This window comes from Pantherophis guttatus, chromosome 1 (genome assembly GCF_059756535.1).
Source record: "Pantherophis guttatus breed Tessera chromosome 1, ASM5975653v1, whole genome shotgun sequence".
NCBI classification, from domain to species: Eukaryota; Metazoa; Chordata; class Lepidosauria; order Squamata; family Colubridae; genus Pantherophis; species Pantherophis guttatus.
The window spans coordinates 217,407,693-217,422,893 of NC_142063.1; the positions used below are offsets into that span (position 1 = coordinate 217,407,693).

Sequence of the window (15,201 nt, forward strand, 5' to 3'; positions counted from 1 at the left end):
AACATGTTTTAAAACATTAAAGAAGCTAGACTTGATAAACAAATCTTTCATTTCTGGAAACTACTGTGCTGCTATATTTATTTAGCATTAAATTATCTGTAAATTATTTTATTGATATGATTGAACAATCAGTCTAGTTAATAAATACAAAAGGGTTGTGATTGTACCCACCATTAACTGTTTTCATTATGCTTCTTATGATATCAATTTATTTTTCATTTGTATTACCATATTTTATATCATGTCAGAGGTTTTCATACACTCCTGTGGCGAAATTGTACTCTTTTAATGATCAAACTCTTGTACAGTTACATTTGTTAGTTGACTTCCTAAATTCTCCCCAATGACATTTTTTGTTCTGTGATTTCTTTAACTTTTAAGATTAAAAGTTAATTATTTTGATAGAATTGTTATGCTACATATCTGATAATGTATTTATTTGAACTTGTCAAATTATTAATGTTTTGAAGAGAAACAACTAAAAATCCATTAGTTCAGGGAAAATTCATATTGAACAGTAATAGAAACATGATTACAAGAGATTGACATAAATTACCTTAGTCCTGTGAATTTGTGTATGTACTTCTGTAATCACACAGATGGAAGCTTTAGTCATCTTTATCTTAGTTCTATGTCAGGATAATTCCCAGGCTTGTTCTGAAGCTGTCTTCTCAAATAGAATTGAAAGCTACTTGGTGATTACATTTGAAGTCCAGCACGGTTTTCTGTTTGTACCCTAAAGCTTCTGACCAACACTCTCAAATAAAAAGTGTTCTGTTGTGTATACATGTCTCGTTTTGTTGCTTTCCATTGTGTATTTGAAAAACTGTCCTCACATTTCAACTTAATTCCTTCACGCATTAATGTAACACTTGTTTGCGTATACTAATATTACTGATTATTTCTTGTTTCAGCTATTTGTACAAGAATGAAATCCAGTCAATTGACAGGCAAGCATTTAAAGGACTTGCCTCTCTAGAACAACTGTAAGTGCCTTTTCTCTACTGTGCTGTCATCTGTTTGGTTGCCTCAGAGAAAAAGTGCACGTTTTCCAGTATTTCTTGTCTGCATGTCTTCTTGCATGATTGCACGGAATGGGTTTATGGTCCAGTATGGTTGCAATCACTGGCATGCAGAAAGCATATTTGTCAAGTATGTCATCTCTGTGTTTACATTTTATTTTATATATTATTTCTATTTCAAGACAATCATGTGGCAGTTTTCAAGGGCAAGCATAATTTTAGCACCAAACATAAATGAGCATAAGAATTAGAGCTCCTGTTTCTACAAACAATTTATAGTTTCGATAAATAGAGTAATAGAGAATATACATAGAATAATAAACAATATCCAGACAAATACTCCGCTGTCTACAGCTTATGTATTCAGCTTATTCCATTAGTCATTCAAGTGGTTGAACTGTTTTTGGATATCAAGGGAGTAGGAATTTGTGTTGAAAAGATAATTATACCCTGTAATTTGTATATTTGATAATAGATTCAATCATAATATTGCAAATAATTCTCTTAGAAAAAAAGCAGGCCAACAATATTACCTTCCTCCCTCAAGATAGTAACCGGTAATAGGAATAGCAGTTTGCACACATAATTCTTTAGAATTCATTAAAAAGACTTGATTCCACATTGCTGATTTCTCTCGTTTAGTGCCATCCCAATAAAAATGTTTCACTTAATAATATATAGTATACATGATGATGCTTGTTTGAATGAACTGCTGCTTCAAGGAAGACTTTGTCTTTGAAGTGTCCATATTAGTGGGCATAAGCAAATCACCGTAAATTTATTGGCATTGAAAAAAAGCAAGCTATGATTCTAGGTGTCTGGTAGAACCTACAGTGACATCATGAACATCATAAGATTTTTGAGCACGTCATTACATCATTTAGAAAAATAAATTTTTAGAGCCTACAATATATTGTACCAAATTAGCTGTATTTTAAAATGGTTCCATTTACATTGATTAGGACTTCTAATTCTGATCACTTCGACATAGTAAGAGCAATGGATGGTCAGAATTTGTATATCGTAAAACTGACCAGGTTTCATTCTAATCCATCCCAATCACTCTGAAAATAGGCAGGCACATTCCCAGATTTTCCCTCTACCTTCCATTTTCTAATTGCTAAACCAGACAAGGAATAATCATAGATATTTCATTTGGAAATCATACCCAAAATCATTTTTGGGGTATATTTTTTTACATTACTGTTATTTCTTAAAACATGTGGAGTCTACATTTGCAAAAAAATAGGATTGTTGTTATCATCATTGTCATTGTCAAAATAGTATATGTACTTCGAAGAGTTTCATAGTTTACATAGAACTTATGTGCATTTTAATGAATTCTATTATGGTGCAGACATCCTATTTTTTCTTGCTTGGATCCATCCAGTAGCATGATCAATAAACTGTCTATTGCTTAACATATTATCCTACCTTAGCATCCTTTTAAACTCTCTTTGCAAGTTAGAATCATAGGATTATCCTTTGCTGACAAACCCTGGGGAGCAAAACAGGACTTGGCATGCGTTGAAGCAAGCAATTTCCTTTTCCGTGTGCATTCTCGGAAAAAACCAAATAAGAATGATTCCTTGTAATACAGCATGCAAATACATCACACAATGTAAATTGAAGAAATATTCCATCATTAAAAACTTCCTAAATTTGGTATAGTTCATTGATATAAAAATACATTGTTAATAGTTAACAGATTGGCCGTGAATACATTTTTAAGCACGAGTGCTTTAACTCCAGTGACATTCTCATGAGGTTGATCTCAGATCTATCAGCCTCATTTTCTTTGTAATAGAATCCTAGATGCTTAATTCTGGCATGGACTGTTTGATATTTAGTTTAAAGGAAAAAGCAGCATATGCTTTTTGCTACACTTGAAAAATATGCTCCTTACTCAAAGCAAATCCCTTTTTTTTTCCATTTGGATTTTTTCAGGTTTTGGAAAATAATAATACAATCTTTAAATATGCATGATAGTTCTTTAAATTGCATGTAAGAGCTTAATATAAATTTTCAGAAACAGCATTCTATAGAATCTGACTTTATTTTGTTGAATATTTACTGCCCAAGGAATGTTTTGTTATTCATTGTTCTCAATTATTACAAAACTTCCTTCCTGAGTTTATTCACTTTCATTTAATAATCATGGAATAAATGAAGTAAATGCATAAATGAGGTTGATTGGAAAGGCAAATGTTCTTCATGAATCTTCTGCTTTCGAAGTGTCTGAATTCAAAAACTTTACATAAGAAAGTTGCTGCTTATTTTGACCTCTTCATCATTCTTTCCCTCCTACAGTTTTCAGGACGATATGAATGAAGAAGCCAAATTCAAATTAATATAATATATCATTTTTCTTCCCCTCTGTCACAGCACCTTTATATGGTAACATGAATTTAATGAGATATTTTGAATCTCATCCTCAGTTGAGAAGTGTGCAAATATTTGTTTCCTAACACGTACCTCAGGTTGTGGTTTCTGATCTTGAGACCTGTTTAATAAACCCTCAATTTCCCCTTACATCTTCTACACTTCAGGTGTAGCTATGGTGGAACTCAAATAAGGAAACTAGTTTAAAAAAACCATGGTAAATCTGAATCTAGTTTGCAGAATTAGTACAGAGATGACAAAAATTGTTGTGTCGCATGGAGGACTTCATTAAGATTACCACACCACACCACACCACACCATTTACTTCACCGTGTACATAATTTTATTAAAATAGAAGGTGGTTCTGTTGTGGAGCTTCTGCTTGCAGCCTGATGAAATACTATCTTTAGTTTTTCCAGAGAAGTAGACTGAGATGTACCTCTTATAATAGTTGAGGCAGGATACAACAGGCAGAAGGGAACTGCAAGCTGACCTTTCCATATCCCCTGTGGAAACTTGCAAATTCTCCATCAGTAGCAAGCCCTGAAGAAAAATGATTAACTAGTAATATAGATGTAAAGATTGAACGATAGTAATTAAGTATCCTTTCTAGACTTGGCTTCTGTAAGCATCCCTGAATTCTTGTTATTTCAGCCACAAAGATTTGGAAATAGATATTTGCTGTGGATAATATTTAGCATATCTTTTGCATACCTTTCCTTACTGTTAGCAAATTTTCATTATATTTTTCTACTTTGGATTTACCTTTTTCGCTCTTCTGAGAAGAGACTTGCAGCCAATATCACTTAAGTGACAGTACTAGGAAGAGACTTTTGAAGGTTAAACAATGCTCCTTATTTACCTGTTCAGGTGTTCCATAGATGTGGTATGTTATTTCAGCTTCTTTCCCTAGACTTTTGGACTTCCTTGCAGTGAACAGAAAGAGTTGGGATTTTATTTCTGATTGTTTAAATGCAAGAAGAATCCTAAGAGGATTCTGGTTCCTACTAGCTAAGAACTTCTGATTTCTGTAGCAACCTAAGGTAAATGTGAGCACAATTGCCTTTTCAACATTAGTGTTCAACCTAGTGAGATAGGGAACAAGAAAAACAGAGCTTAAAACATTTGGGGGTGGGACAAGTGATTGACCTTCCCCTTCCATGCTTTTTCCACATATTTTCCCATCCTGATTGGGTATAATATCTAAAATTGTCATCATAGCCACCAAAATAAGAACATAGCTCTTCAGCCATAGAGCTGAACTGCAATTCATAGTTTATATTCCATATTCTGCTTTATAGCAACAGCATAGCAATAGCACTTAGATTTATATTCCACTCCATAGTGCTTTAATGCACTCTCTGAGCAGTTTACAGTGGCAGCCTCTTGCCCCCAACAACCTTGGTCCTCATTTTACCAACCTCGGAAGGATGGAAGGTTGAGGCAACTTTGAGCCAGTCAGGATTGAACTCTTGGCCATGAGCAGAGTTAACTTGCAGTACTGCATTCTAATCATTGTGCCACCATGGCTCCTATTATTTTCCTATACTTGATTACTTTTTGTTGTTTTGAATATGTAAATCTTTCTTCTGTATAATTCATGTTCTGTGCAATGAAGAATTGGGTTTATATCTAAGCATATTTAAAGTGAAGCTTTCTGACTAGAGAAGAAATGTACACCTGGTTCACAATGCTAAACCTTAGCATTGGCTTAGCACTTCGTGGGAAGACAGCCAGTTGTAATTTGAAAACCATGGTTTCATGGCTTAGCTTAGCCTGTTGCATTAACTCAACCAATTGCAGTTTATTCAGTAATAATTAAGCAAACAACAACAATATGATATGAAATCCCAGTCATACAATTAAATTTCTTACTCGTTTATCTCTTTTAAAAAAAATAAGCTGGAGATAGAAATCTCAATGGGCAGAATATATTTATCAACCATTAAAATTATTCATACATAATATATAAAGCATTGATAATATAACTATATGTTATCTTTTACCATTATTTTTAGTGTGACATAAATATGAGGTAGTCTTTATATTTTATCACTGATTTTCAGGCAAAAGCTGAGGCTAGGATCTAACTTTATTTGAACATTTTTAAAAAGAGGTTTTAGTTTGGAATATCATCATCATCATATTATTATTATTATTTCTTTTTCTATATCCTCTTATTTTTTATCTCTCTAACTTTTTAACAGATATCTGCACTTTAACCAGATTGAAACATTGGAGCCAGAATCATTCACCCATCTTCCCAAACTTGAAAGATTGTAAGTGTCTTTCTTTTTCATTTTCTTTCACCCATATGTTAGCTTTTTTTAAACCTATCAAGTAGTGGTATTTCCATATAACACTTGGAAACATTATTAAAATTTCTGCTCAAACTTGGCTTAGATCTAAGCTTTTAGGATCTATGCAGACCTATTTTTAATAGTAATTTTATTAAAGATTACAATTAGAAAAATAAAAACTTATAGAAACTGAAAACCTAGATGAATGAAAACATAGAAGATGTGGAAAAAAAAGAAATTAGAAAGAGAACAAGAAAAGAAAGAAAAATAAGAATAAAGAAAAAGGAAATATATAAAAAATGACTCCCCCCCTTCATCAGAAGTGTAAACAATATTAGTAATTTATCATCTTCTGTTAAGATATAGCAAATGATCTCTTCTTTCCATATTCCATCTCTTGTGTATAAACAAATCCTGCATTATCATATTTCAGTCCTGATGTCCATTTTAGCCTTGATCAGATTCACCAACTGTATAGTCCTTTCTTTTACTTCTAACAATCTTAATCTTTAGTATTATTATTTATTAAAATTTTATGCCATCTATCTTCCCTATAAGGTGACTCTGGGCAGTTTACAGATTATAAAAAGATAAATAGAAAAGTAATTAAAATTTGACTATGCAAAATTTTGACCCTGTATAATGAAACAGGACTAAGAGATGGACAGCACAAGGATGATGCCTCCTCAGCTGTTCAAACACCTCCAGTGGTGAGCGCCCCTCAGAACCCCAAGCCAACCAGTAAAACCAAGTTTTAATATCCTTCCAGAAGGCCAAAAGCATGGGAACAGTTCTCACTTCTGGTTAAATTATTAGAATCTCTTATTTATATGCCAAAATAATAACATAAATATTGTAGATTAAACCATTACACCCAATCAATCAAAATATCCATTAAACTTCACACCAGAAGAAACCACCTATTAACCATAATCAAACAAACCATAATCAAACAAACACACTTCACATTTTTTTCTTCTATCCAGCAATCATTAAACCCTATATCATAGAATTCTAACATTTGTTTTCTCTCAAAGCCCTTATCAATTTTATCGAAGTCCATTTGTAGTTTTAGTATAGCCTCACCAGTAAATCTCTTGTATTTTAGTTTACATAAATAATCCATATAATGTTATAGAACTTGCTATCTTTTTATCCCTTCTCACAAAATTCTGCAAAACTTTTAACAAGCCTCTTAACTAATCTCACTATAGGAAAATTATTTAGAACACTTTTGGTTTGTTGTTTGTGTTATCCCTTTTAATTATAAAGACATCAGCCGGTTTATTTTGTATGTCTAGTGTAACATGTTTTTCCATGTCATTTTTGTAGCCTGTCATTTTTAAATCTACTTTGAATTCCACTTCAATTTTGTCAGGTAGCAGTTGTTCCTCTTCCATATCATCTTTCAGATGCAGTCACTCCATAGAGGCAGATGCTATTAAAATTAACTTCTAAAATATCCTTCAATGTGTTCAATGTTAAAATTTTTTACTTCATTCTGTAATAGTAAATTGAGTAAGTATTCTTCTTCTTTAATTATAATCTTTACTTCCCACTAGTTCCCTCTAGTCTCCAACATTTAAAATCTTACTTTAAAAAAAAAAAAAAGTTAAAAACAAAAGCATTTTCCCATAGGAAGCTTTCTTTATAATTAATTCCAAAATTTCATTTCAAATTTATTAGAATGCTTAGACTGTTTGCAACTTTCTGAAATCAAAGTTTTAATTGCTCTTTTGCTGTTCATTAAAAAAAAATTAAAGACCTTATACTTGTATTTAAAACTAAAGTAAGGATCAAAGAAAACTCACCCAGTAATATAAAATGTGTCAATCTAAAGGTTTCTAATAGTGGAAAAGCTGTTAGCAAGCAGTTTCCAAAAGTGATTTTAAAAGGAAGTATGTGAATTTAGTATCCTTTCAAAGAGATGACTGCATTTTTAACCACAATAGGTATTCCATTGTCTCCCAGGGCTCTAAGCCTGCCAATGACTGATGTCTTGTGGTCTTGTCCAGAGGAGCAACTCTCTGGAGCACTTGTGGCTGATCTCAGTTCCTCCCTTTGTTCTGAGAGGAATTATTAAAGAGATGGTCTACTCGCTATCACATCATTCTGCTGCAGTCGTCTGCTTTTCACTGAACCATTTTCAGTCCTCCAGTTTTCTCCCAGTAACCTGTATTTTGTTTCTAGATCCAAACAGGATAGTGATGTGAACTGCAAAGTTTCACTTAAAACACCCAGTGCTGATTACTTCTTTCTTATGATACCGTCTGGGTAGCCATATTGTTTGTATTTATTTATGTGTTAATTTATTCAGACTACCAAGTACCCTATTCAGTTCCTCTGGTTAAAGGAATCCATGATTGTGGCCCAAGACTTACCTTACTCTTAATAGTAGACTCTATCAAATTAGTACCCAGCTTAAAGTAATAAAAGCTAAGACATATTAATCATAGTATTTATTTGCATATAAACAATCAATATTCTGATGAAGATTTCTGGCTTATTGTTTATGAGATATACATTAGCGCACACAGTTCATTTTTTCTTGACTGCTTCTTCCAATCAACATGTTGGAATGAATGTAACCTAAATTAAGCTAAAACTTAGTCTTATTTCAAAATCAGAATTCTGTAAGTTATGTTACAAACCAAATAAATATAGGTAGTCTTCAAATTACAACCACAATTGAGCCCAAAATTTATGTTGCTAAGTGAAACATTTGTTAAGTGAGTTTCCCATTTTATGACTTTTCTTGCCACAGCTGTTAAGTGAATCATTGCATTTGTTAAGTTAGCAACATGGTTGTTAAGTGAATCTAGATTCCCCATTGACTTTATTTATTTATTTATTTATTTATTTATTTATTTATTTATTTATTTATTTATTTATTTATTTATTTATTTATTGGTTCGATTTATATGCCGCCCTTCTCCGGAGACTCAGGGCGGCTTACAATGTGTTAAGCAATAGCCTTCATACTTTTGTATATACCTGCTTAGTAGGGCTTTCAGCCCCCCCTAAGCGGTGTTCTTTTTTATACAAAGTCAGCTTATTGCCCCCACAATCCGGGTCCTCATTTTACCTACCTCGAAAGGAGGGAAGGCTCAGTCAACCTTGAGCCTGGTGAGACTTGACCTTGCAGTAATTGCAGGCAGCTGGTGCTACTTAACAGCACTTTAGTCTGCTGTGCCACCAAGGCTCTTTGCTTGTCAGAAGGTCACAAAGTTGATCACATGATCCTGGGACACTGCAACCGTTGTAAATATGAACCACTTGCCAAGCATCTGAATTTTGATCACGTGACCATGGGGATGCTGCAACGGTTGTAAGTGTGAAAAATGGTCAAAAGTCACTTTTTGCTGTGCTATTGTAACTTTGAACAGTCACTAAATTGAGGACTACCTGTACACTCGTTTACAGTTAACCAGGACATGCTACAGTTCTAGCTAACTGTTCTGCATGAATAAAAACAGTAATGTAGCTTTGTACATCAAAAAAGTTATTTTCTCAATTAAAGCTTTCTACTTATTTGTGGTGAAGCACACTGAATCTAGTAAAATTTAATATAGTACTAAACATTCATGAGTTTGGACTAAGCAGCACTTTTATTTTGCATTAATATGCATTCTGCTGATATATATAATATGATAATAGATTAGCAGAAATTCTTATTATTAGCATAACAGTTTAAGCAGGAAGGCAGGTTCCTTGTGTACATGAATATGATCCTATATAACAAGAGACCTTGGGTTTTTTTCTTAGTATTATAGGAAAAGATTGAATTTTTCATAATAAATTCAAATTTTTTCAACAGATTTTTACACAACAACAGAATCTCTCATTTAATTCCTGGGACATTTAGTAATTTGGAATCCATGAAACGACTGTGAGTAAACAAAACTCTTTAAACTTTGTATTTGGTATTTTAAAAATTTGTTTTATGAAACATCACATTTTGCTTTTCTTATCATCTATTATTCAGTCAAAGTTCCTGATAATTTTGGAATTGGTTGTGTTTATTCTGTTGCCTCTGAACAAGCAGCTTTTTCTGGAGTTCACAATTACACATATTTAAACTAATTGGATTTAACAGAAGCATCATAGCTTTAAACATGTTTCCAACATTTGTTTATAACATATATGCATATTCTTCTTTTTTTGTTTAGGATGATATGTTCAAAAATATTTCAACAAAGAAGACATTTCCTACCTTGAAACCTTATTTTGAACTTGCTGGAAGTGTTCCAAAAATGGAAGGAGCATTTCAGTTTTATTCCAAATTTGTTTTGTTTTGATTTTACAAGAAAACTGTTCTGATCATGAAACAGTGGTAAAAATTGTCAGGTTTGAGTAGGGTGGAATTTTTCAGTCTCAGTAGGATTTTCACAGCTCTGATCATGAAATGTAAATGGTAGGGATGAGATTATTTTATTTATTTTATTTTTTCAGTATGATTCAATTCAATTTAGGTGCTGCCTATTTTCAGACAGACTTTGGGCAGTCCACAATAAACAGATATCAAAAAGATGAATAAACAAAAGGAGATCTGGCCACTTGACATCAAACCATATGCCTACTACATCCACCACGAGGTCCATCCATCCTAATACAAATCCTTGGAGAAGATCCAGCTTTTCAAAGCCTTCTGGAACATCATCCTTATGAGAACCAGATGGTCTCCAGAGGGATCTTTATTCCAGAGGGCATGTGCCACAACAGAGATGGCACACCTCCTAAATTCTTTCTCTCCTTTACTGAAATTTAGAAAGTGACTGAAATTTTCCTTGGGGTAGCATTTACCACCTACACACACATTTTAATATGGCACAGGCTTTGCTTTCTAATATCCCAAATCCTAATTCAGAAAAGAAAGCCACAACCAAAGGAATTGGATTCTGTTTTCACATGCATCTGTTTTGTAAACTGACGTAGTCTGTTGGGACTTGGCAGCATACAAACACAATAAAGTAACTCTATTTTGTACGTCCTGGCTTTTGAGTTTTTCTGTTCTTCAGTGACTAGGAGGTATTGTACTGTGGTTAATAATATGACCGCATCTCATAGTTTTCTAAACAAGAGTCATAGAACAAACATGTACAGTGCTGAGCCTTGTAAGTAGAAACAGTGATGATTTCTTATTTTATCCAGACGTCTGGATTCCAACGCACTTCACTGTGACTGTGAAATATTATGGCTGGCAGAGCTGTTAAAAACATACGCCGAATCTGGTCATGCGCAGGCTGCAGCCACATGCGAATATCCAAGGAGGATCCAGGGAAGGTCTGTGGCCACAATAACACCAGAAGAACTTAACTGTGGTGAGATTGCTTTAAAGTTATGGATATGCTTTCTCCATATTTTATGAGTGGTTATATATTTTAGAGCAGGGATCTGCAACCTTGACAATGTTTAAGGCTTGTAGACTTCAACTCCCAGAATTCCTCAGCCAGGAATTCTGGGAGCTGAAGTCCATAAGTCTTAAAGTTGCCACAGTTGGAAACCATTGTTTTAGAGCCTGTCTTTACTGTAAAATGCAAATTATACATATATAACGTGTGTGTGTGTGAGAGAGAGAATAAATAAATATAAAAACCAACAACTCATTAAGTCTTTTGATACAAAAGGGGAGAAGACTACTGAATGTCTTGGGCAAGGTAAGTCCTTGCTTAGTGACCACAATTGAGACCAGCAGCTCTGTTGCTAAGTGGACCATGATGGGCTTACAACATCACTTCCTATTCAGTTGTTAAACAAACCCCACAGTCGTTAAGTGAGACATCAGGTGATCACAATTTTGCTGCCAACTTCTCTATTAACTCTGCTTCTCAGAAGCTGGTTTTGAAGTAAGCAGTTGTAATCCTGAGTCTGCAGGACACTGTAGCAGCTATAAATGCAAGGACTGGCTGCAAAGCTTGTTTTTTTGTTTTGTTTTTTTATGCTTTGAATGGTCACAGCAGTTGGTAAGCAAAGACTATCAGTATAAAGGCTATACTGGAAAGGAAGGAATTTTTCTAGAGGAGGTTTTCTGGTTGTGTTTTAATCTGTTTACGACACTACATTTTACAACTATGATAGCAGCTTTTAACATTAAAAAGTCATAATAATTCAGAAGTGCTTAGGGCAGAGAAAATTCCAAGCAACATAGGTTGTCACTTTTGTATTAAGTGATTGCTTTTGGAGTTTGGTGATAGAAGAGTGATGTTTTCTCTTTCTCTTTCTCTTTCAACTTCTGAACAGTGTTTTTATATTATGAAAATATTCCATTGTGTCTTGTACAAAAGCTCCTTCTCAGCAGCGCTATCATTAAAGATAAAATAATGTAATCAAAAATCGAGAATTCTTACGTGGTTCTTTTTTCCACCCTTTAATACTGAAAATAAACATTTTGTTACAATGTGTCATGTGATGAAGAAGCATGTCAAAAAAAAGGAATCCTTTGTTATTTTAATCATCAAATTATGATTTATTCTATAATGGTAAGTACTCATCTAGGCCAGAAGCTCTGATAATATTCAAAGATTACAGAAAATCTGAAATTGGGCAATTGGACTCTTTTCTATGGAATTGTATAAATTGGCAATGTTTATATTAATTATCACACCAATGAGAAACAGTGATTTATTTTAAAATTAAGAACTAAACTGTTTTTAAATTCCAATTTTATAGAGCTTTCTTTTCATATGCTTTGTTGATAAATCCAGAGAGGCCAAGAATTACATCAGAGCCTCAGGATGTGGACGTAACCTCAGGGAATACCGTCTACTTCACTTGCAGAGCTGAAGGAAATCCCAAACCAGAAATCATTTGGCTTCGCAACAAGTAAGATTGTTTTAAAAAGCCTGTGTAAAATAATGGTTCTGATACTGTATTTGTGTGGTGCCTTCTGAACAAAACTATTTTCACCTTTTTTTCTTGGTTTGAACATATTCGTTATTGAAAAGTGGTAATGCTACTCCTATGTTTCTCCGTAGCAATGAACTCAGTATGAAAGCAGATTCTCGATTAAACTTGCTTGATGATGGGACTTTAATGATTCAGAATACGCAAGAGACAGATCAAGGCATTTACCAATGCATGGCAAAAAATATAGCCGGAGAAGTTAAAACTCAAGAAGTAACTCTGCGCTACTTTGATTCACCAGGTAGGAAGATTTAGTAATGCCAACCTTTTTTTTTTTTTAAACGTGTTTCCTGTTCAAGAGAGCTATTTGCTACTTATGCATTATTTAGATTTTTCTCCCATCTTTTTTTTTTAAATGTTTGATCAACTCGAGGCAGTGTACATATTTTTTCTCACATAACAAACTGTGGGGTTGGATTATGCAGGGAGAAAGTGACTGTCCTGAGTCAGCCAGATGGTTTTCATGCCCAAGAGAAGATTGGAACTCAGGCTCCCAGTTTCTATCTAAGCACCTTAGCCACTACACTATCCTGGCATTGTATGTGCTAGTATAATAGTTCTACAGATAAATTGTGAGATAGTTCAAGCTATCTCACTAGATAGTGAGATAGCAAAAAAGATATTTTATTGTAATGTCCTTATCAATCATAAAACCCCTATTAATACTTTGGACCAATTAAATTAAGATAACAAGGAGAAACAAATACCTTTGCTTTAATTGTGAGATAAGTTCTCCTTTTCTTCTTATTGTTATATTACTTTTACTGGACTTGAGTCAGCTACAAAGGAATACTTTTGGAGAAAATTATAATAGAAGTAAGAGATCATCTTATTTCTTCTGCCTAACTATATCACAATGCTGAGTTCTTTGTACATGATAAACAAACCTAATATGCATTCCACACTATTGTAGCAAATGCAGTTGTTATTTAAAAACATTTCCTTTTTTTGATGCTCTGTTTAATGTGGCAAAAATAATTCTACTCGTGCAGAGTTTCCTAACCTTGGGAACTTTAAGAAGTGTGGACTTCAACTCCCAGAATTCCCCAGCCATCCTAAGTTTGAGAAATACTACACTGCTCAAAAAAATAAAGGGAACACAAGCAGAAGACATCCAAGATCTGAATGAATGAAATAGCCTTATTAAATACTTTGTTCTTTACATACAGTAGTTTATACACTGCTCAAACAACTAAAGGGAACACAAAACTACTGTATGTAACGAACAAAGTATTTAATAAAGCTATTTCATTCATTCAGATCTCGGATGTCTTCTGCTTGTGTTCCCTTTATTTTTTTGAGCAGTATATATCAAATGGAAAGTATTATAGACATGCTCTCTTTTTAAACAGCTCGGCCAAGTTTTGTGATTCATCCACAAAACACAGAAGTTCTGGTTGGAGAAAGCGTCACCCTGGAATGTAGTGCAGCTGGGCACCCCCAACCACGTATCACATGGACAAAAGGTGACAGGACACCTCTGCCGAATGATCCACGGATCACCATCACTCCATCAGGAGGGCTGTATATCCAGAACGTGGAGCAGGAAGAGGGTGGCGAATATACCTGCTTCGCAACCAACAGTCTCGATAGCATCCATGCGACTGCCTTCATTATTGTGCAAGGTAAGCAGTCCTTTAAAAGGTCGTTTGGGTTTGAAGTTAATTCCAACCTGTAGATCATTTAAAATTTTTAAAGGATACAAACAGGATTTTCCCCAAATGGAGTTCGTATTTCCAATATAATCCCATATTAATCAGTTAATATTTGGAAAGTAGAATTGCATATTGACAGGTTTGATAATGTCCTAATGCTTCTTTGAATGTTTGATAACTATTTCACATATCATTATTATCTTACAAATATATTTTGCATATTATCTGTCAAGCTGGTTGTGATTATGTTGTTTTCTTCATAATATAATTTGACTTTAAAAAAAAGGAAAGAAAGCGAGATATTATGAATCCAAAGAAGAGTTCTACTCTGTTGAGTCATACCTTTACTTTGGATTTTTGTTTTCATTTATTTTTCATCCAAAGTCCCAAGTGGTCTAATAATCATGGATGGTTGCAAGTCTGCATCTGTTTAGCCAAAGATCTGTAATGGAAGTGGTCCTCACTCCATAGTTACAATAGAATAGAATACAAAATAAAACATGTTTGTGGTATATATAGTTTAAATTGCTTTAATTATTTGTCTCCCTTTTACACAGCTGTACCTCAGTTTACTGTGACCCCTCAAGACAGAAGCGTGATTGAAGGACAGACTGTCGATTTCCCTTGTGAGGCACAAGGGTATCCACAACCAGTCATTGCATGGACTAAAGGAGGTCAGAATTTAGATTACAATAAAACACAAGGCTCAAAAAACCACGGAGTAGTTTATCACAGCATGGGAATGTTGGAGTGATTTCTCTGATAGAGCAAAGTTGTGAATATTCATTTTCCCTGCTATTGCTATTAGTTTGGTGTGACTGAATCTAACCAAAATATTCACTATTACTATCAGTGAGTAAGTGAGAGATTGATTAGTAAGGGAGATTCAAAGATTCACATCTCTTTTGAAGTCTTTGAAGAACTTTTGGAGTCCCACAT

At 33.9% G+C, this 15,201-nt stretch overlaps 1 protein-coding gene across 2 annotated transcripts in view; it reads left to right on the plus strand.

The window, feature by feature from the left end:
* The window catches only part of PXDN (peroxidasin), an 87,249-nt gene that overhangs the window by 39,718 nt on the left and 32,330 nt on the right, over positions 1 to 15,201 (plus strand). Inside the window, exons 4-11 of one of the 2 annotated variants that reach the window (XM_034432003.3) lie at positions 915 to 986; positions 5,612 to 5,683; positions 9,522 to 9,593; positions 10,856 to 11,025; positions 12,409 to 12,526; positions 12,679 to 12,848; positions 13,960 to 14,232; positions 14,820 to 14,936. In XM_034432003.3, coding sequence (XP_034287894.2) covers positions 915 to 986; positions 5,612 to 5,683; positions 9,522 to 9,593; positions 10,856 to 11,025; positions 12,409 to 12,526; positions 12,679 to 12,848; positions 13,960 to 14,232; positions 14,820 to 14,936 — 1,064 coding nt within the window. The remainder of the gene's footprint in view (positions 1 to 914; positions 987 to 5,611; positions 5,684 to 9,521; positions 9,594 to 10,855; positions 11,026 to 12,408; positions 12,527 to 12,678; positions 12,849 to 13,959; positions 14,233 to 14,819; positions 14,937 to 15,201) is intronic. The other variant, XM_034432004.3, reaches the window with a different exon arrangement.